At 42.6% G+C, this 21,227-nt stretch overlaps 1 protein-coding gene across 5 annotated transcripts in view; it reads right to left on the bottom strand.

Annotated features, from left to right (window-relative positions):
• The window catches only part of SYT7 (synaptotagmin 7), a 571,182-nt gene extending 555,707 nt beyond the window's left edge, over positions 1-15,475 (bottom strand). The window contains exon 1 of one of the 5 annotated variants that reach the window (XM_073604668.1): positions 15,094-15,475. In XM_073604668.1, coding sequence (XP_073460769.1) covers positions 15,094-15,127 — 34 coding nt within the window. In that variant the 5' untranslated portion in view covers positions 15,128-15,475. The remainder of the gene's footprint in view (positions 1-15,093) is intronic. The other 4 variants (XM_073604667.1, XM_073604669.1, XM_073604670.1 and 1 more) reach the window with 4 other exon arrangements.
• Positions 15,476-21,227: the final 5,752 nt, after the last annotated feature.

Below are 21,227 nucleotides of genomic sequence, written 5' to 3'. Positions count from 1 at the left end.
ATGCATGATGTGTTCGTTTATACTGAAGCATGGATGTTTGCAAATGGTAGAGGTTGCAGTCTGAATGGGTGTGATTTTGAGATGATGTCACTTTTCCAATACAGTTGTGGTAGGAATTAGAAGGCCTAACAACATTCCAAAAATCAGGGTCCAGGGGAAGATGGTTACATTGAAAGATATCAGCAAGGGGTAAATAATCAAGTGTTTTAATCAAGTTCGATTTTTCGGTCAATAATATAATCCATAAGGATTATAATGTAAATGCTGGTATTTAAAATACTGTAAGCTGGAAATTATAATTATAAGAGAACAAATTAAACTTCTAAATGGAGAATGCATTAGGCTGGGAAATTGAACTGCAGATTGAGAAGACTGAAATAATGCATCATAAGACTTGTGTATGTGTAAACCACAGGGTCACCTTTCCCAGCTGCTTTACCCCCTGTTGACATCGCTACTTAATGGGCCACTCGTGCTGAAGTGGCGGAGTGGGCGTTCGTGTCCCTTTAACCGTTGTTTATTTTTAGTTAGTAGATGTGTATGAGGCAGCTCTGTCTGCACGGAAGGAATTCTCTGTGCAAACAGCTAATGTAAGCAGCAGAATCACAAACTGTGGGAAACTTAATCATTCTATCTGTAGTCACCAAGGATGTACATTTCCAAACACATGGCACAAAGTAGAGGAAGATTCTATGTCACTGCACATATCCACATGTGGCATAGGGCTACAGTTTTCTCTATACAAAAAAAAAAAAATAAAAAAATAAAAACAGGTAATTGAACTGCTTTGTAGCAGCAGGGAATGCAGAAATTACAACAACCACATTATGTAGTCACTTTCTTTCCAGTGGTGTTTGCCAAAGTTGAGTTTTATGCTGGGACTAGGGCTATTTATATGCACCAAAAAGAAATTACTGCATGATGGGATTTAAAAGGGCTATTATAAGGTGCAACAGGAGCCCTTTCAATATATAAAAAAGGTTTTATAGCATGCAATGAAGGGTTATATAAGGAAGTATAAGCAGCAATAAAAGGAACTGACCACATTCTTATATTCAGTCTTCTTTATGTGTTCATTCAGGATACTTTCAACTTGAGATGGAAAAAAAAAGAAATATGGAGCAGAAGAGTGTATCACAGTACAGAATGCTGATATGGTTGACAAAACTTCTCTGGGCACATGAAAGTGAAACAAGTTACCATGATTATTGTTACTTTATTGTTTATGAGCATCCCAAATCTCACAAAAAGTGCACACTGCAGGAGCATCTTACCATGAGAATTGGATCCATGGCATTTGTGGGATCTTACTAGAAGGGCTGGGATGGCAGTAAGGGGGTAAGGTAAGTACTCTATACTTTTTAGCTTTTCTCGATGGGTTTGTGGTAGGGGATGAGCCGGTGTTTAAGCACTTGCCTACTGGGCACTTTCACCCCCTTCCTGACCAGACCAATTTTCAGATTTCTGCTGTCGCATCTTGAAAGACAATAGCGCAGGCATGCAACACTGTACCCATATGAAATGTGTATCTTTTTTTGAGAGAGATAAAGCTTTCTTTTGGTGGTATTTAATCACTAATGGGTTTTGTTTTTTTGTGTTTTTTTTGCTATGGTGCATGGTGAGACTACGATTATGGGCACGGTGAGGCTGAGTTTATGACGTGTGACGTCCTAGCCATGCCCCGCTATGTCCGGCTTCGGACGCTGCCATAACAACGATACTAAATCAGCTAAAAGTAGTTGGATCTGTATGTGCATTATAATAATCAAAATTAATCGATTGATCGATTTTAAAAAAATCGATTAATCGAACACGAAAATTTTAATCAGTAACAGCCCTACAAATAAGTAATTTTTCTTTTTCACTGATGTGCACTGATGAGGATGCACTGCTGGGTACTGGTAGGTTGCACTGATAGGCACTGATGAGGCGGCACTTATGAGACTGCACTGATAAGGCAGCACTGATGTGCGTCCAATTCGTGCCCTGGGGATGCGCAGGGGGCAGGGTTCTGGGAGGATGTCAATAGATGCCCTCCCAGAAGTGGACAACCGCGCTGTAGCCATCTTTTGGCTATAGCGTGGGTCGGCAAGTGGTTAATAAGCCAAATTTGCATATGGTGGATTAAATATGGGTAGTTTCAGGATTGTAAATTAGAAAGTATTGTGTTTGATTTAAAGATTGGGTTTTAGCAAGTTAAGTGTGGTTAATAAGCCAAATTTGCATATGGTGGATTAAATATGGGTAGTTTCAGGATTGTAAATTAGAAATTATTGTGTTTGATTTAAAGATTGGGTTTTAGCAAGTTAAGTGTTTGTCTGCATGTTAAGCATTAAAGATTAAGTTTAAGGGTTGGAAATAAGGTTAAGGACCAGGTTAAATGTTAAGTTGTTTCAGGAGAGTGTTAACTGCTGCAGGTGTGATATGCAGGCAACTGGAGGTGTTGGCCAAACCTGAAGCATCCCCAAGGCCCTTCTGTTACCGGCCATATCTTGGTCTTTTTTCACAGGCAAAGCTTAGACACTTCCAGGGAGTGTTGAAACCGGCAGCTAAGCCCCGCCCTTACACATTCCTGCTGGCTTCCCAGTGTGATGGGCAGTCTCGCTTGCCAATAGAAATATGCAGGGGTCAGAAAGGGGTGGGAAATTGATAGCACTATCAGGAAGTGCTATAGTTTTCTGTACCAAAACTAACATACCCCCTAGAATTTATAAACGCTGAAGCAGGCTGATTTTGCAAAAGTGTCTTTCATGCATTATAAAAATGTGGTGAAGAATGCACCAAATTCAGGTTCCTGTCTAGAACTTGTACATGAACTTGACTCATGCTGCGACATTTTTAGAATGCATGTGAGATACTTTTGTAAAATCTGTCTGAGCCAGTTTTTCTCTCATGTACGCCAAAAGAAAGTTGGTATTAATTAGCTCCACTTTTACATTTGGAGCATTCAATGGTAAAGTGGAAAACCTAAATATATAGGTGAAATGTCTACTAGGTGAGTAGTGGTTTTACAAAATTACTAGAAAATGTAGCAGGTTTCTTCTTGCAAGTTTGATGTGATGTCCATGTTTAACCGTTATACAGCGGCAGGTCGGCTCGTTGCCGCAAATTTCTATAGCTGTATGTCGGCTCCTTATGTCAGCTGCACGGCGGGGGGCCCTATGTGTGTGGCCAGCGGCTGCAATATCCGCTGGCCAACAGCGATCGCGGGAAAGAAATCCTGAACGGGGAACTGTCCATGTAAACAAACAGATCCCCGTTTTGATGGAGAGGAGAGAGAGATCTGCTCTTCCTAGTGATCAGGGACAGTGATCTCTCTCCTCCTCCAGTCAGTCCCACCCCCCACAGTTAGAAACACCTCCCAGGGAACACATTTAACCCCTTGATCACCCCCTAGTGTTAACCCCTTTCCTGCCAGTGACATTTACACAGTAATCAGTGCATTTTTATATCACTGATCGCTGTATAAATGTCAGTGGTCCCAAAAAGTGTCAAAAGTGTCTGATCTGTCCGCCGCAATGTCGCAGTCTTGTTTAAAAAAGAAATTGCAAATCACCGCCATTACTAGTAAAAAAAAAAAAAAAGTTTAAAAATGCCATAAATCTATCCCCTGATTTGTAGATGCCATAACTTTTGCGCAAACTAATCAATAGACGCTAGTTGCGTTTTTTTGGGGTTTTTTTACTAAAAATATGTAGAAGAATACATATTGGCCTAAACTGATGCAGAATTTTTTTTTTTTTTTTTTTAAATTTGGGATATTTATTGAAGCAAGTAAAAATATTGTTGTTTTTTTTTTCAAAATTGTCACTCTTTTTTTGTTTATAGCGCAAAAAATAAAAACTGCAGAGGTGATCATACCACTAAAAGAAAGCTCTATTTGTGGGGAAAAAAAGAAAATCAATTTTGTTTGGGTACAATGTCGCACAACCGCGCAATTGTCAGTTAAAATGACGCAGTGCCGTATCGCAAAAAATGACCTGGTCATTAAGGGGTAAAATCTTACGGTCTGTAAGTGGTTAAAATGAATGGTAGTTTGGATATTTAAACCCCTATATACCTTTCTTATCTCTTGGGATCTCAGCTGACAAGCTGACTTATACTGTGTTTGAAATTTCAAGGTCTGCACACCTGCTACAGGCCTTACAAAGGGGTCCCACTATTCCTCTTGGCTTTATCCTTTTTTTAATGGATACTAGCAAAAGAGAGCCCATTTTAGAGTGTGTACCATGGGCTGCAGTCAGAATGTGCAGAGCAGGAATGCAGAGGGCGTTACAGGGGAGAAATATGTGTAGGAGAGGAGAATGGAGGGTGTAAAAGTGGGCAATATGTGCAGAAATTGAGTGTAGAAAGTATGAGAGTGGGATGTGTGGGCAAAGGGTATTACAATGGACAAATAGTAAATGCACATGCGCTGGGTACTGGAAGCCAAGAGATGAACTTACATAAGCAGAATAATATAACCTATTTGAGCTGAATACTAGGTGCTAAGAGGTTAACATACATACCTGGGTACTGAGCACTGGGGAGATAATACACATGGGCTGAAGACCAGGTATTGAGGGCTTAATACAAATATACACAGAAATTGGTGTTGAAGGGTTAAGGCACCGGAGCTGGGGCTAAATACTAAGTGGTAATTCTTATATTGTGGGGACAGGTTACAGGGGGTGTTTTTCACACACACTTAATATTTATCAGTGAGGGGTTGATGTACATGCTCTTGAAGCAGATCACATACACTGCAGACAGTTTTCTGAGGGGTTTACACTTCTTTTATGGTGGCTGATCACGGAAAGGTTAATGCACAAATACTGCAGAATGGTCCCTGTTTGGTTATTCCTCATATCCTGCTGGTGTAAAACTGACTAGAAGGGCTTGTCTACTGGGGGGATCTTATACTTGGTATGGATACTGGAGAGTGATATGTGTGCTGGGGGCAGAACAGAGGGGAAAGACCAGTGTGTGTCCTAAAACACAGAAACACAATTCTGGACTACATAATGGAAAGTAATGAGAAAATTTACTTTTGCAGAGGGGACAGAAACTGCTGAACCTCCAGACAGTGTCAGAGCTCACTGTGCAGTGTCAATGGACATGGAGAGCGTTCAATATCTAGGTTGTGTGCTGAGAGTGTGTGACTGCAGACTGAGAGGTCTCTGAAGGAGAAACTGGAGAGTGCGTGTGCTGAAAAAGAGTACGGGGAAAGAGCAATGTGTGTGTGCCGGAGGAGGGATGGGGGAAAGGCCAATGCTGGAGGAGTGATAAAGCAGAAAGACCAATGTGTGTGTGTGTGTGCCAGTGGAGAGATGGGGAAAGTCAATGCTGGAGGGGGGATACCATGGAAAGACCAATGTGTGTGTGCTGGAGGATGGATGGGGGAAAGGTCAATGCTGGAGGATGGATACCATTGAAAGACCAATGTGTGTTCCGGAGAAGGGATTGAGAAAGGCCAATGCAGGAACAGCGATACAGCGGAAAGACCAATGTGTGTGTGCTGGAGGAGGGATGGGGGAAAAGTCAATGCTAGAGGAGGGATACCTTGAAAAGACCAATGTGTGTCGGAGGACGGATAGGGAAAGGCCAATACTGGAGGAGTGATACAGCGGAAAAACCAATGTGTGTGTGTGCCAGTGGAGACCTAGGGTAAATGTCAATGTTGGAGGGATACAGTAGAAAGACCAATGTGTGTGAGCTGCAGGAGGTATGGGGGAAAGGTCAATGCTGGAGGAGTGATACAGCAGAAAGACCAATGTGTGTGTGCCGGTGGAGGGATGGGGGAAAGGTCAATACTGGAGAAGGAATACAGCAAAAAGAACAATGTGTGTGCTGGAGGAAGGATACAGGAGAAATACCAATGTGCATGTACCAGGGGGGGGGGGATAGGAGGAACGTCCAATGCTGGAGAAGGGATATAAGGGAAAGATCGATGTTTGTGTGTGCCGGACGAGGGATACATAAGGAAGACCAATGAGTGTGGGCTGAAGGTAAGATCTCACTGTGAAAGACCAATTTGTGTGCTGGATGTGTGATGTCACTGGGGAAGAACCAGGAAGATCCTGATTTGCACAGTGACAAAGTGAAAGTGGAACTTAGTTAAAGTATACAATGTATACATATATACAGGTATATATATATATATATATATATATATATATATATATATAATATAGGATTGGAACATAATGGAGTTGATTCACTAAAGGCCAATAGGTGAATCACTTTGCATGGTAGGCTATAGTTTTCAAGAGAATATGCCTCAGAGTTTAGTGAATGAGGCGAAGTTCTGCTGACTTTCAACATCAAATCATGTGCAAGCAAAATTGCAGCTTTTTTATTTTCCTTACATGAGATTGGGTATTCTGTGCAAAGTGAAACTTCACCACATTCATTAAGACAAACTCCCTTTCAAAGTGCAGCTTCTCTTAGCAAACTTACCAGCCTATTTGCCTTTAGAAAAAAGCAACCCCAATTAGTGGGAACCCCCAAAGCTTCAAAATGAGCACAAACAGAGCGAGGACCTATATTCTCCAAAAGTTATAAAAAACCTGCATGTGACTTACCCCAGTAAACATTCACCTACATCTGTAATATAAGTTTTGGGTGGTGTAAATCCTTCATTCCATAGTACTCCTGCACTCATTTAGCATGAAAAGCCCACAACTTCTTCCAGAAGATTCAAATATGTGTTTTTAAAAGTGTTTACCACATTACTAAATTTGGAACCATTCAGTCTATGCAGAGAGCGCTTAACAACCAGTGACCATGTGGATGCATGTATAACGACAAGAATGAATTTGTCACAGACAATGGCATGGTATGGGGACGTGAACACAGGCAACAGTGATGCCACGGCAGGGCTTCTTAGCAGACCAGAGTGATATCCATTTTCATTAAAACAGAGGTACTCAAGCTTAAGGAATGCTAAATTAAAAAATTACATAAGGAATGGAAAAATCCAAGAGTAGCATTCTCAATACTAACTGCCAACAAAGACCTAGGAGGAAAGGGACTGCCAGACATTAGAAACTATCATTATGCTTCTTTATTAGACCAAATGAAATATTGGTTTACCTCTCCTAATGATAAACTATGGTTAAATATTGAAAAAGAAATTACTATAGGTCATTACCTATTCGCTCTTTTTATAGCGAAGCATGTTATAACTAAAAAAATAATTGTTCCAAACCTCCTTTCTATTAAATCAACTTTAAAAGCTTGGAAACATATTCTAAAACTAAAAAGAGAAACTTGTTTGCTAAAATAGCATTGCCCTCAAGAATAATAGACTACTGTGAAATACGTCAAGCAGCACAAGAATGGACCAAACAAGGCTTCCATACTTATAATTGCCTACCAGCACACTTCAAGAACATAGTGGAAGGGAAATTCAGCAAAAATGCATATCTAAAAAATATAATCCTTTCTGACAAAATTGATATCCCAACAGAAATATGGCAATATTTCACACACCACAAATTAAAAAAAGTAAGAGGAATTAGGATTTTCTACAACCATCTCTCCCCTTCTTCCCCAGATGCAAAAAATCCCAACATGTTAAAATGGGAAAAGAACCTTTCACAAACCTTTACATGGGAACAATGGCATAAAGTCCTATTGATCACTAGTACAGCATCCTTATGTATAGAACATTGGGATAATTCACAAAAAAATCTTAACAGATGGTACCTGACACCTTATAGATTATCCAAAATATTCCTTTCCACCTCTCCCATCTGCTGGAGTGTGAGGAATTAGTGGGAAACCTATACCATATTCTTTGTAAATGCAATAAACTTTCAAGTTTTTGGAACTCAGTTTCCTCCTTAATTGCAGAACTTACAGGGAATTTGACAGAACTGACACTGACAACAGCATTATTAGGGCCCTTTCACACTGGGGCGGTTTGCAGGCGCTATTGCACTAATAATAGCGCCTGCACACCGACCCAAAAGTACCGCTGCTTTGTCTCCAGTGTGAAAGCCCCGAGGGCTTTCACACTGGAGCGGTGCGCTAGCAGGACGGGAAAAAAAGTCCTGCTAGCAGCATCTTCGGAGCGGTGACGGAGCGGTGAAATCAATGGGACAGCGCGGCTATACCGCCGGCAAAGCGCCTCTGCCGCTAGCGGGGGGTAAAACTGCCCCGCTAGCGGCCGAAAACCGACGGTAAAGCGCTGGTTACAATAGTGGCGCTTTACCGCCGACGCCACCCCCGCCCCAGTGTGAAAGGGCCCTAAGGATTAAATCTAGATATATACCCACGTTGCTATAGAACTGTACCCAAATGAAATTTTTATCATTTTGTTCACACAAATAGAGCTTTCTTTTGGTGGTGGTTATTCACAAATCAATTTTTTATTTTTTGCGATATAAGCGAAAAAAAGAGCCGAAATTTTGAAAAAAAAATAATATTTTCTACTTTCTGTTTTAAAAGAAATCCAATAAAATCTAATTTTGTCGAGGAGAGGAGAGCCGATCGCCTAGCAACCAGCTCTCTGTTTACATCACATGACGGCTCTGATTGGACACAGCCGTCATGTGATCAGGAGGGCCAATTACAGAGCCCTCCTGCTGATCGGAGATGCTCCGTATCTGGGTGACACGAGCGCATCTGGATCGCCCGGCTGCGAGGGCACGAGCGCGTGATCCCCCTCCTTCTGAGAGACGTTCCTGAATGTCCACTCAGAAGCAGGAAGCTCCCACCCGGCCGTATATGTACAGTGGCCGAGTGGGAGGTGGTTAAAGAATAGCGATATATGATACACCAAGATACTGAATTTCTTATAGACTCCTCTTCTTCTTTTCATTCCTTAAAATCTGAATATTTTGTGACCAGCTCCCACCTACAGTATGATCCCACTTGGGGTGGGCGGTAGCGGGATATCAAACTTCAGATATTGTACCTTAAAGTTATTATTACTTCTTGTTATACATTCCCCAATTTTTGTTATTATCTGTTCTATGCAATATGATAAGCAATACCAATTAATTGTATTCATTTATGCTGGAATGTATTTTGTCAAAAATAATAAAAATTTAAAGTTTAAAAAAACAGAGGTACAGTGGAACCTCAGATTACGAGCATAATCCGTTCCAGGAGAATGCTCGTAATCCAACGTACTCGCATATCAAAGCGAGTTTCCCCATTCAAGTCAATGGAAACGAAAAGAATTTGTTCCGCATTGACTTTAATGGCATGCAATACCGCATGCGGCCAGAGGTGGGGGGCGCCGGAGAGCCTTGGAAATGGCCGGAAAGGCTTGAGAACACCTCGGCTGACCTCCGCAAACTTCGGAAAGACTCCGTTCCTGAGGTTTGCCAAGGTCAGCCGAGCTGTCCTCGGGCCTTTGTGTGCATTTCCGAACGGCGCCGATCGTCTGCGATCGGCGCCGCTCGGCTCTGGCGCCCCTCGGCTCCGGCGCCCCCCCACCTCAGGCCAAACGGGGTATTGCACACACTTTGGCCTGAATCGTACACGTTTTGCGAGACAACACTCGCAAACCGAGTTACGATTTTTTAAAATACAGTGCTCGTACTGCAAAATGCTCGTTAACCGCGTTACTCGCAATCCGAGGTTCCACTGTACTCAATGTAGACCTATATGAAGCAAAATTTAGATTACTAAGACGAGACTAGACTTCAAATGATAATTACTAGGTTAAAATATTTGTAAAATAACGGGGATACAGAAGAAACTGGTCATTAAAGGTAACAAATCAACAAGAGACTAATATATCCCAATTATAGGGAAAATACAGAGGTATGAAATCAATTATATAGAGCAATTGTATGGATTGCAAGTGCGGGTCACAGTAAGAAGATTTATTGTGGTAAAGAGAGAGTAATAAGATCTTGGAAATATATGGTGGAAGAGGTTTGACAGTAAGGAACAATAACTATTATATGAAGCCGTTTTATGAGGAAGTGGATACAATTATAAAATGCATGAAATAATACCCTGGGTGATTCATAAGGTTTACACTAAAAGAACATAGTGAACTATATGAAGCTCAGCTCGGAAAGTAGAAAAATAAAGTGAGACTATTGAATGTTTAACCCACCAAGTGCCAGAACCTAGTGATTGCTGTAATACCAAGAGTAAGCTAAAGGCCATTCTGGATTTGGTGGGGTTAACGATAAAAGAAAAGTGAAATGACATTTGGGAATGCTGTCACTGTGAGTGCACTTTAATCACTGAAAATTGTAGCAGTAATTAAGTATTTAATTTCAGCTTCCAGGCGGTTTTATAGGAGTCTTAGCGGCCTTAACTATTGATCACCTATCCAGATGCCTCAGGGGTTTAGTCCCATTGATAAGCAGAACCGTTTTGTACAACACCGTAAAGCCTGACAAGATCTTTGTACATTAGGCTATGTCTCCTATGACATGCTATAGCAACTCTTTAGGGACAAAGTCCAATATAACCGCTCCTCATATGGCCATATCCTCCAGGATATCATTCTTTACAAATATGAAAGGCACAAGTCTCAACTAGGACAACCTAAACCTGACTTTCAGTTAAATAATATGTCGATTTTAAATTTGCCAGTGCCTTGTTTAAAGTTTAAGGTTCCAACAAAGGCTAATGAATTATAAGGTACCATTTATTGAGCTATTTTAATTACTAGGATCTATGATGTTACCTAAAGCAGACGAAAAATTTATTATATTTCAGCTTACCAATCATTCAATGTGGTGGCTGCTTTTGTTTTCTTCTATTAGGCATTTGTTCCCCTCTGTTTTCACATGGGGATCTGCCCTGTAACACACCTCCTATATTAGAATGCCCCCACTCTGGATGAAGGAGCACAGAGGGCATCTTTGGACACCAGTATTGTCAGTCTGGGGGGAGGGAAGTGTTAGATGTACTAGTAGTTTTTTAAAGTGGTTGTAAGCCCTAAAAAAAAAAAATCCCCGTCCTCGTTCACCGCTCCAGCGGCCGTCATCGCTCCCGGGGGTTACTTCCCGGGTATTGCGGCTCCATCGCTGTGATTGGCCAGAGCCGCAATGACGTCACTCCCGCGCACAGTCTAACTGAAGCAACGGCACGTACGTTGCTTCAGTTTGCTTAAAGCGGAGTTCCACAGGTTTTTGAGTTGATTAAATGTCAGCAGCTACAAAAAGTATAGCTGATGACTTTTAATAAACAGACACTCACCTGTCCCATGGTCCAGCGATGCGGCCACCCGAAGCCTCTGTTCTCTCCCCCTCCTCTTCGCGGCGCCGACATTGTGAGCGTGGGCGCCCGGCTGTGACATTTTGCGGCTTCACAGCCGGGTGTGCACTGCACATGCGCGAGCTGCGTTGCGCTCTGTCAATGGCCAGGCAATGTTCTGGGATCTGTGACGTGTCTCAGAAAATTGCCAGGAGGGAGGGGCCACCTAGGAGTCGCCTAGGCGGGCAGAAGTCGGAAGGAGGAAGTGGGACATGAAGTCCCACTCCAAACCAGGTACCCAGCCCCCCCCCCCAAAAAAATGACATGCCAATTGTGGCATGTCAGGGGGCAAGGAGTACTTAAAGCGGAAGTTCCACTTTTGGGTGGAACTTCACTTTAAGTGCGCATGTGCCAATGACGTTGGCACATGCAAATACAGGGATATCTCCTAAACTGTGCAGGTTTAGAAGATATCCAGTGTAGCTACAGGTAAGCCTAATTATAGGCTTGCCTGTAGTAAAAAGTGGTTGTAAAGGGTTTACAACAAATTGAAGCCAAATGCCACGTACACACGATCGGACATTCCGACAGCAAAATCCATGGATTTTTTCCGACGGATGTTGGCTCAAACTTGTCTTGCATACACACGGTCATACAAATCTTGTCGGAAATTCCGAACGTCAAGAATGCGGTGATGTACAACACATACGATGAGCCGAGAAAAGGGAAGTTCAATAGCCAGTGCGGCTCTTCTGCTTGATTCCGAGCATGCGTGGAACTTTGTGCGTCGGAATTGTGTACACACGATCGGAATTTACGCGAACGGATTTTGTTGTCGGAAAATTTGAGATCCAGATCTCAAGTTTTGTGTGACGGAAATTCCGATGGAAAATGTCTGATGGAGCCTACACACGGTCGGAATTTCCGACAACAAGCTCCCATCGAACATTTTCTGTCGGAAAACCCGACCGTGTGTACGGGGCATAACTCAGGCTAATACATATAAGCAGTTACAGCAATATTTTTTTTTCCTTTTGGGGTAAAGGTTTTACATAAATAAAAGTTGATTGTATATTAATAATGGTTGTAAGCATTCCTGCTGGTGTTAAATGGTTTGTCTCATCTCAGCTTGTTCTTTTGAAAAACTACAGATCACGAGATGTAAATAGAAGAAAGAAAGCCTAGAAAAGAAATGAATGCAGCCATCACATCTAATGCCGTGTACACACGACCGGACTTTTCGACTGGATGGGTCTGACGGAATGAATCCTTCGGACAATCCGACTGTGTGTGGGCTTCATTGGACCTTCAGGGGACTTTTTCTGTCGAAAATCAGACGGACTTTAGATTTGGAACATGTTTCAAATCTGTCCGATGGACTCGAGTCCGGTAGTAAAATCCGTTCGTCTGTATGCTAGTCCGACGGACAAAAAAGGACGCTAGGGCAGCTATTGGCTACTGGCTATCAACTTCCTTATTCTAGTTTGGACTTTCGAACAGACTTTAGTCTGTTCATGTGTGGGCAAGTCCAGTTGTCCGAAAAGTCCGCCGTAACTCGGTCGAAAGTCCGTCAGAAAGACCGTCGGACCTTTGATGCTGAAAAGTCCGGCCGTGTGTACGCGGCTTAAGGATTGGTAAGCTGCAATATAAGAAATGTTTGGTTTTGAGGTTAGTAAAATAAAAAAAATATATAAAATGCACAAACCTTTACTAATCAGTACTCTCATTGCTGACTGACCCAAACTTACAAAATCCAAGGTTGCTGTGGGGCGAGCATATATTGCTCATGTCACCTGTGCAAATTAAAGTATTTAAACCAAAAGACTATTCAGATCCACTTGAAAAGACTCAGCTTTAATTATATCTAGAAATTCCAACTTTTTGATTGTCCTATTGTAACTGCTATTGACTCTTGTATCTGCTCTGTACATACAGCTTCTTCATAATAAATCTTCTGTTCTACAAAACCATTCCACACACAACATATACAATGTGTACACATGCAAAAATAACTCTTTGTTCTAAAACTGTTCCATACATATTGCCTCCTAACAGTTTAAATAATGTTTTCTATTGTTCTGCCCCATCCATTTACCCTGTCCTTTACAGCACTGTTCCCTACTCCCTTCTTGTCTCAGTCCACACAAGTTCTTACTCATACTTCTGTTTTCACCACTACGTTCTTCATAGAACGTATCCGTTTCATATAACTGCTTCCTAACTTTTACAGAATAATAAAGACTTCATATTGTGGAGCAGCTATTCTTCTAGCTTCAAAGAGGAATGAGGCAATATCAGTTGTTTCCTGTATCCATCATATCCATCATTAAAGATCTTCTTGTGATTCTTTGGAAGAATATACTACTTGAAAATGGTACAAGAACTCAGAGCTACAGAGATGATACGTGGTCCGATCTCTACCATCAGCTCTCAGTCCCTCTGCACATGCCCAGCTGCACTTGTTCACTTGTTAGGACATATTATCCTTAACGCAATGAAGGGTAAAGAGGTGGGAACAATTGATCCCACCAGAAAAAAAAAAAGGGAAAAACCCAGAAGACACAAGTAGTTCAGAATGCTACCATTAAAGGAAACAGGAAAGGGTTCTGGAATACACAGAAGGCAGATCAACTGGGTCAAGGAGGAACAGGTAGAGTGGATAAAGCCAGATGATGACAGAAATATGAAAAAGGAGAAATGTTGCCTAGTTAATGAGGATTGTACAGTATGTCCAAACCTGTGGAAATCTTATCTAATCTTATTTAAAGCAGCCACAGGTAGCAGGATTCAGGGGATAAACAGAGCACCTTAAATAACATTTAAGATGGATATGTGACAGTTAACAAACAGTTAACAGAGAGAAGGACATTTTATGATGTGAACAATCAGAATGACAGGTGAAAGGAGGAATAAAGGTCACAATAATCAGCCAAAGAGAAAAAGCAAAAAGAAGGTTAGGAACTAAGGACCAGCAGGGATTAGATAAATGTTTGATGGTGTTAAAAAAAAAAAAAAACTGGGACAGAGATGTATACCTGTGTCTCTCTGATCACATAACCTGTTGGCAGAGAATGCCACAGCAAAAGTCTGCCATCCTCTCTGCTTGCCACTTTTCTACAGCTTAGACTGGGAATATTAGAGCTGGCATCTTGAAAAAAAAGCAGCAGGTGCAACCATAAATATGCTCCTGAAATCAATCAGTTTAGATTATAATGGTGATGATGAATATGCACGATATGGAACTGTCTAAACTCGTATGCATTCACCTCCACAACCAGGCAGATAGATATCCTTTCTATTCTGACACCTGTCACACGAGAAGATGGGTTAGGTGCAGTGACAGCAACTACACTTAAAACTGCAACAATCGGAGCAGATAATTGTTTAAGTGTCAATGTAGCTCTTGTTCATTCCCGATCTGACAGCACCGATCACAGAGCTGGGGATGTTATAGAAGACTTTTCAAACAAGGGCAGAGGGAGCGGGCATACACCTGTCAGATCAGGCAGGAGACATGGGCAGAGGGAGCGGGCATGCACCTGTCAGATCAGGCAGGAGGCATGGGCAGAGGGATCGGGCATGCACCTGTCAGATCAGGCAGGAGGCATGGGCAGAGGGAGCGGGCATACACCTGTCAGATCAGGCAGGAGGCATGGGCAGAGGGAGCGGGCATACACCTGTCAGATCAGGCAGGAGGCATGGGCAGAGGTAGCGGGCATACACCTGTCAGATCAGGCAGGAGACATGGGCAGAGGTAGCGGGCATACACCTGTCAGATCAGGCAGGAGACATGGGCAGAGGGAGCGGGCATACACCTGTCAGATCAGGCAGGGGGCATGGGCAGAGCAGGCGGATGGAAGGTGTGCCTCCTTCATACAAGGACAAGGCTGTGCGCCCCATAGGGATCTGCAGAGGAGAAGGAAGGAGCAGCGATCTTACCTTTACTGGCGGACAGCTCCCGGTTAATGTGCATCTTCCTGCCTGCCTCTGCTCCTCCGCGGATCCCCTATTCTCTCTTCACTTCCACTTGTACGTCCCAGGAAAACAAAGACAGCCTGCGAGGTGGGATCAGGAGGAGGGAGCCAGGGCTGGAGCTGACACCTCTAGGTCCTCTCTATCTTTCACTCTAATGAGGGGGGCCACTGTGATCAGGGATGCTGGAGGCAGCAGGTGGCCCTGGCAGCTCCTGTGTGTGGCTCGCAATGTGATTTAATGAGGATCTCAAGGAAGGAAGAGAGCTCTCTACCTCTTCCTCTCTGTGTCTCTCCCTTCGCTGTGACTTGTTTTCTCTCTCTCTCTCTTACATCCACATGCTGCTGGCTGCTGGCAGAAATAGAAACTGCACACACACACACACACACACACACACACACACACACACACACACATATAGATCTATATATATATATATATATATATATACATATATATATATATATATATATATATATATATATATATATATATATATATATATACACACTGTATACACACACACTCACACTCACAGTCACTTGCAGCACAGGAAGGAAGGGGTGCACAGAGATCCAAATCTAATGACATATATACTGTATGTGTCAGTTTACACATCAACAAAACCTAACAAGACCTGCTATTATGTTTCTGCTGAAAGAATAAAGGCTTTTAAACCGCCGCTTTGTTGTCCGTTGAAAAATCACTCAAGCAGAAGAAGGGTCATTGACACATTTATGTAATGAAAACAAATACTCCAGGCCACAGCCCTAATTAAATAAATTGACACTTGTCATTTCCAGGACTGGAATGGTTCACACTTGACCTTCAGTTTAAAGCCCCCCCAAAAAATCGAAAATGTTGCAGTTTACCAATTCTTAAAGCTGGATTCCAGGTATGGCTGTTTTTCTGTAGTATGTATAGTAGCTATGTATATACCATAGCTGTGGGATCTCCTAGGACAGCGGGTCTCAACCCGGGGGTCGGTACCCCCCCCCGGGGGTCAAATGACGATTTGCCAGGGTTCACCGAATCCTGGGATTTTCTTGAAGCCCACACCGCTCTCCCAGCCTTTTCATGGCCGCCCAGCTGAGCAGTTCCTGGAGCCTGCGGCCACCCACTCAGCCTCTTCGCAGCCGCCCATTCAGTTCACAGCATGGCTGGGGGGCAGAGACTAGAGGTCAGCTGACTGGTGAGGAATGTGAAGTGGGAGGGGCTGGAGGAGACCCTATCTCCTGATTTCAGCATAGGTGTCACTGCTGGGAGACACAGTGAGTAACACTATCTGTGATTATAGTTGCCATTAAAAGTCCCCACTACAGTTCTCAGATCAGCAGATGACCTTGATCAAGAGCACCTAAGTTAGCTGATCAGAACTGCCACTGATCCCATTCCCCCCCACCATCACTGTCACTCATTCAACTCCCCGCCAGCACTGCCACTGATCCCTTTCCCCCCACCCCCCCACCAAGGAGTAAGAGAAGGAATAAAAATAGCGACTACATGGAAGGAAGAGGAAAAGAGGGGGAGGGACAAAGAAAAGGGAGAGAAAGAATAAGAGAACAAGAACGAGGGCTAGAGAGAGGGAAAGGGAAAAAAAAACAAACAAGAAATTGGGATAGAAAGAAAAGGGAAAGAAAGGAGAACAAAGAGAAAGAGTGGTACATCCTACAATGTACCATAAGGGGTTTTAATACTGTACGGGTGGAAGGGACTCAGGGAGCGCTAAATGTCTGTAGGTTAGGGGCGCAAATCACTTGTCTTGCCTTGGGTGCTGATAACCAACGCTACAAAAATAATTTTACTGTTAGGGGTCATAGGGGATTTTATCAAGGAGTCATGACACTAGAAAGGTTGAGAACCGCTGTACTAGGAGCTGGAAATCGCTGTAGTAGACACCACTACTTCATTTGTTTCTGGTCCCGTGCCAAGTGGTTGCCCTGCTGCATTCTACACTGAGGAGGTCGGCTGCTCGGCACCAGTACAATTCAGAGATCACTTTGCATTTTCTCAATTAATGCAAGGCATTCTCTGATTGGATAAGGTGGAGATGTGTGGCCGTGATGTCATGGTCTCCACTTTGTCCAATCAGAGAATGCTTTGCAATCATTGAGAAAATACAAAGCATTCTGTGACTGGCACCCATGCCCACCGGCCAGTCAAGTTCCTCCACCCCAAACTCGCTCATCCATGTCTTTATGGACCTTGCTTTGTGCACTTGTTCATATCATTTGGTAGAGGGGTTATTATGGTGTGGGGTTGTTTTTCAGGGGTTGGGTTTGGCCCCTTAGTTCCAGTAAAAGGAACTCTTAAGGCATCCACATACCAAGACATTTTGGACAATTGGACAACACCAGAGCACAAAGCAAGGTCCATAAAGACACGGATGAGCGATTTTGGGGTGGAGGAACTTGACTGGCCTTCACAGAGTTCTGACTTCAACCCAATAGAACAACTTTGGGATGAATTAATGTGGAAACTGCAAGTCAGGCCTTCTCGTCCACATCAGTGCCTGAACTTACATGCGCTTTCGGAAGAGTGATCAAACATTCCCATAGACAGACACACTCCTAAACCTTGTGGACAGCCTTCCCAGAAGAGTCGAAGCTGTAATAGCTGCAAAGGTGGGCCAACTCAATATTAAACCCTTTGGACTAAGGCTGGGATGTTATTAAAGTTCATGTGCATCTAAAGTCAGGCATTCCAATACTTCTGTTCATTTAGTGTATAAGAGAACTGTTTTCTCTTGTCAAAGGATTTATTTTTCTGTCCACCCAGTCCTGAGATTTACAAAGCTCTACCACACAGGGCAATGCTCTCTGGCAGGGCAGGAGAACAGTATTTTTTTCTGCTGCAGCTCTGTAACACTTACAGGTCCTTTCCCTCCCCCAGTCTATAACTGGACAGGAAATTAATGAATGGATGAGCAGTTTCTGCTGCAAACCCATGAATTCACCTCCCATTCATAGACTTGTGGTCAGAGAAAGAAGAGGTACACAGCATTCTGCTGGCATAAATCTCTTGCAGCCATTTTTTCATTTTGTGAAGGGGATGGTTAAACACCAGTTCATCAATCTGCTGTTTATAAATGTATTTTGGTAGAAAAAGGGTTAAACATTTAATTTAAGGATATATTAATGAATACAGAACTGCATTAATTTGTGACTTTTATATCTGTTGGGAATTTAGCTTAAAGCAAGGTACCCCATATATGGTGCAAACGGGTTGCAGGAAAGAAATTTGCTTGTTTCCACCATTAACACGGTCAGTGTTGATGGCTGAATCCCTCCTGCTGAGCCATTGTATTCTCTGGGGGGACTGGTTGTACCCAAGTTGATTGATCGATTGATCAGCTTGGGTACATTCAACCTGTCCATACATGGTTCCGATCTGCTGAACCAGACGATATTCAAACCGTCTATGGGAGGCCTAACTCCTGAAACTGTTTTATAGCTCCCATGCCACATCTCACCGAATATGCATGGCACCTAATAAAGCGAGAGTGTTTAATTATTGGCAATGCCTAAAGAAACCAATACTAATTCTGACCTGGTCCCCAGTGTCACGTGTACCTTAAAGTGGATCTTCACCTTAAATTAAAACAGATTTTCACCTGCCTTCTCTTCCCTCCCTCTCTCAAATTTGGAATTTTTTTTTTAACATTATGGAGTTTATATTCAATGCAGCATTTCCATCTTTCTCACCTAGGAGAGAATGACATTTCTCCCCCCCCAGATTTTGCGCATGCACGGATGTGTCATAGGGTTTCAAGCCTGAGCAGAGCCCTGTAGGACAGCGTGAATATGGCAGTCCCAGACCTTGCTGTCGCTGAACTGTGTATGCATGGAAATTACCATACACAAATTTGCCTCAGTGCTCTTCCGGGACCAAAAGGCCGGGCAGAGTCTTATGGGATTTCTGCACGCATGCCCGAATGGCAGCGTCGCAGGTGGCCAAAACTAAAGGGGACTGAAGTTCCTCTTTAAGTAGTATCATGCAGGATGGATGCATTGCAGCACTGGTAAATTAAAAGGAACAAATTTAATACAAGTGCCACCATTGCCTCCTTCTCTTAACACAGGGTGAGTGGGGCTTTGCATTTACTAGGACCTACAGTATGTGGTATCTATGTGATACCTGACAGATACATGGTTCCATAGAAAAAGGATCTGGGTTATAAATTTGGGGAGTAATGGCAACGAGGGGCGAAGGGTCAGACTTTTGACCTTAACCACAGTTAAAACTTGTATTACATTTGCAGAACATCTTATAAAGCACATAAAGCTTTGAATGGATAAAGGGCAAACACTTACAGTCAGCTCTTATTTTTCTCCAGTATAAGAACTCTTCATAGTAAACTTGTAAAAACGTTGGCAATACAAACTTAATATTTGATTTTAAAATGTAAAAGCAGAGACCTTGGTAGTTCCTTGGAGCCACAATAATTTGGATTATTATATCACATTGATAACTTAATTCCACATGCATTGATACTTTGCTTAAGCAGAAGGCCCCTGGTTTTTGTTTTATGGGCTGTGGAGAACTGGGTACACTAACATTTTGTGATACTGCCCCAGAATCAAGCCCCTTTGGACTGAAGTTTATCAATTAATATATAATGTATTGTGCCACAGTGCCCCTAAAAATCCATACAGGGCTCTACTCATCTTTGAACCAATTTAGTGTACTGCCAATACATTTAGACATTTATCTTCACAGTGGCTAAACATACCCTGGCAACAAAAGCTTGGTGGACCCATACTCCAAAGCTGCATAAGTTTAACAAAAAATTGCATGGTATTTAGTGGATGAAAAAGTAAAAAAATTAAAAAAGGTATGGTTCTCCTGGATCACACATTATTTTCCAGGTGATCTTAATCATTCCATGTGGACCATTTATTGCTTATAAGGAGATGTGGCTCTGAGTGTGATGGTGCTCTGGACAATCTTGCTTCTTCCTTTTCCCTACCCCTTCCTATGCCTTCTATTACGCTCCTCTCTTTCTACGTTTCCTCTCTGGTTCCACTCGACATCAGTTTTTTCTCTTTTTTTCTTTTTATTGAGCCATCTAGTAGGGTCTGAATGTTCTTTCGAGGTCTACTGATAAAATAATATTCATGACTACATCTTGCAAGGCCATTAGACTCTAAGTAGAAGGTCTGTAGCAGAATGTGTTTTCTGCTTTTCATTGAACTTTTCATGTGGTTTCACTTTATCATTTTAGCCCTTAGGCTGCATTCTTCTCTGTATGTCGCACAAAAATTGGTACCTCTGATCTGTGCTTATTTTTACTTTGTGAAACCTTTTGTAATAAAAATGTATTAAAACAAAAATGCATCAAAACATCTCACGTCACTTTCAACGTCACCTTGAATTTCTGTATCTACTGATTGTTTTGACAGGCGGTTTTAACTGATCACAGTTTTTCATTATTTGCTCAGTTTGAATAGCCTGGGCTTGTAAAATTTTAAGTCGGCCATACATGGATCGAAATTTGGCTGGTTCAGCAGGGACTGGCCATAATTCTATCCATGTATGGAAAGGCTAGTTGTTCAAAAGTTGATCTACCGATCAATTTCTGTACAACCAGCCTATTGGAATATGTAGGGCCGTTTTTAATATTGACTGGACCCTGGGCAAAAATTTTCTTGGGCCCCCCCCATGCAATTTCACTCTTCACCTGCTTTCCCTTTTCTCATGCAGCCTTAGTTATCCTGTCTACATCCACTTGAGCTGCATGCAGGCAGCCTTAAGAGGTAAATGCAGATGCAGCAGCTACACGAACTCAGCTGGTGCTTTCATCTTTTAGGCTGCCTGCACCCAGCTCGAGCAGATGCAGGCGCAAAAACAAAGGCCTCATTCACACATTACAGATGCCAGCGTTCATCTGAATGAGACCTAAATGGGCAAAAAAAGGAGTGTTTCTAGCTGGTTAAGGCTGCACATATCAATATTGGAGATTTTTGTGTAGCCATTCCGTCGGAAAAATAGGGAACCTGCTCTCAATCTTTTGCTGGCGGAAATTCCGCCAGCAAAAGTCCAATGGAGCATACACACGGTTGGAATTTCCAACCAAAAGCTCACATCGGATTTTTCTGGCG

Source organism: Aquarana catesbeiana, linkage group LG11 (genome assembly GCF_042186555.1).
Source record: "Aquarana catesbeiana isolate 2022-GZ linkage group LG11, ASM4218655v1, whole genome shotgun sequence".
Taxonomy (NCBI): Eukaryota; Metazoa; Chordata; class Amphibia; order Anura; family Ranidae; genus Aquarana; species Aquarana catesbeiana.
This window is presented reverse-complemented; position numbering and strand designations above follow the sequence as displayed.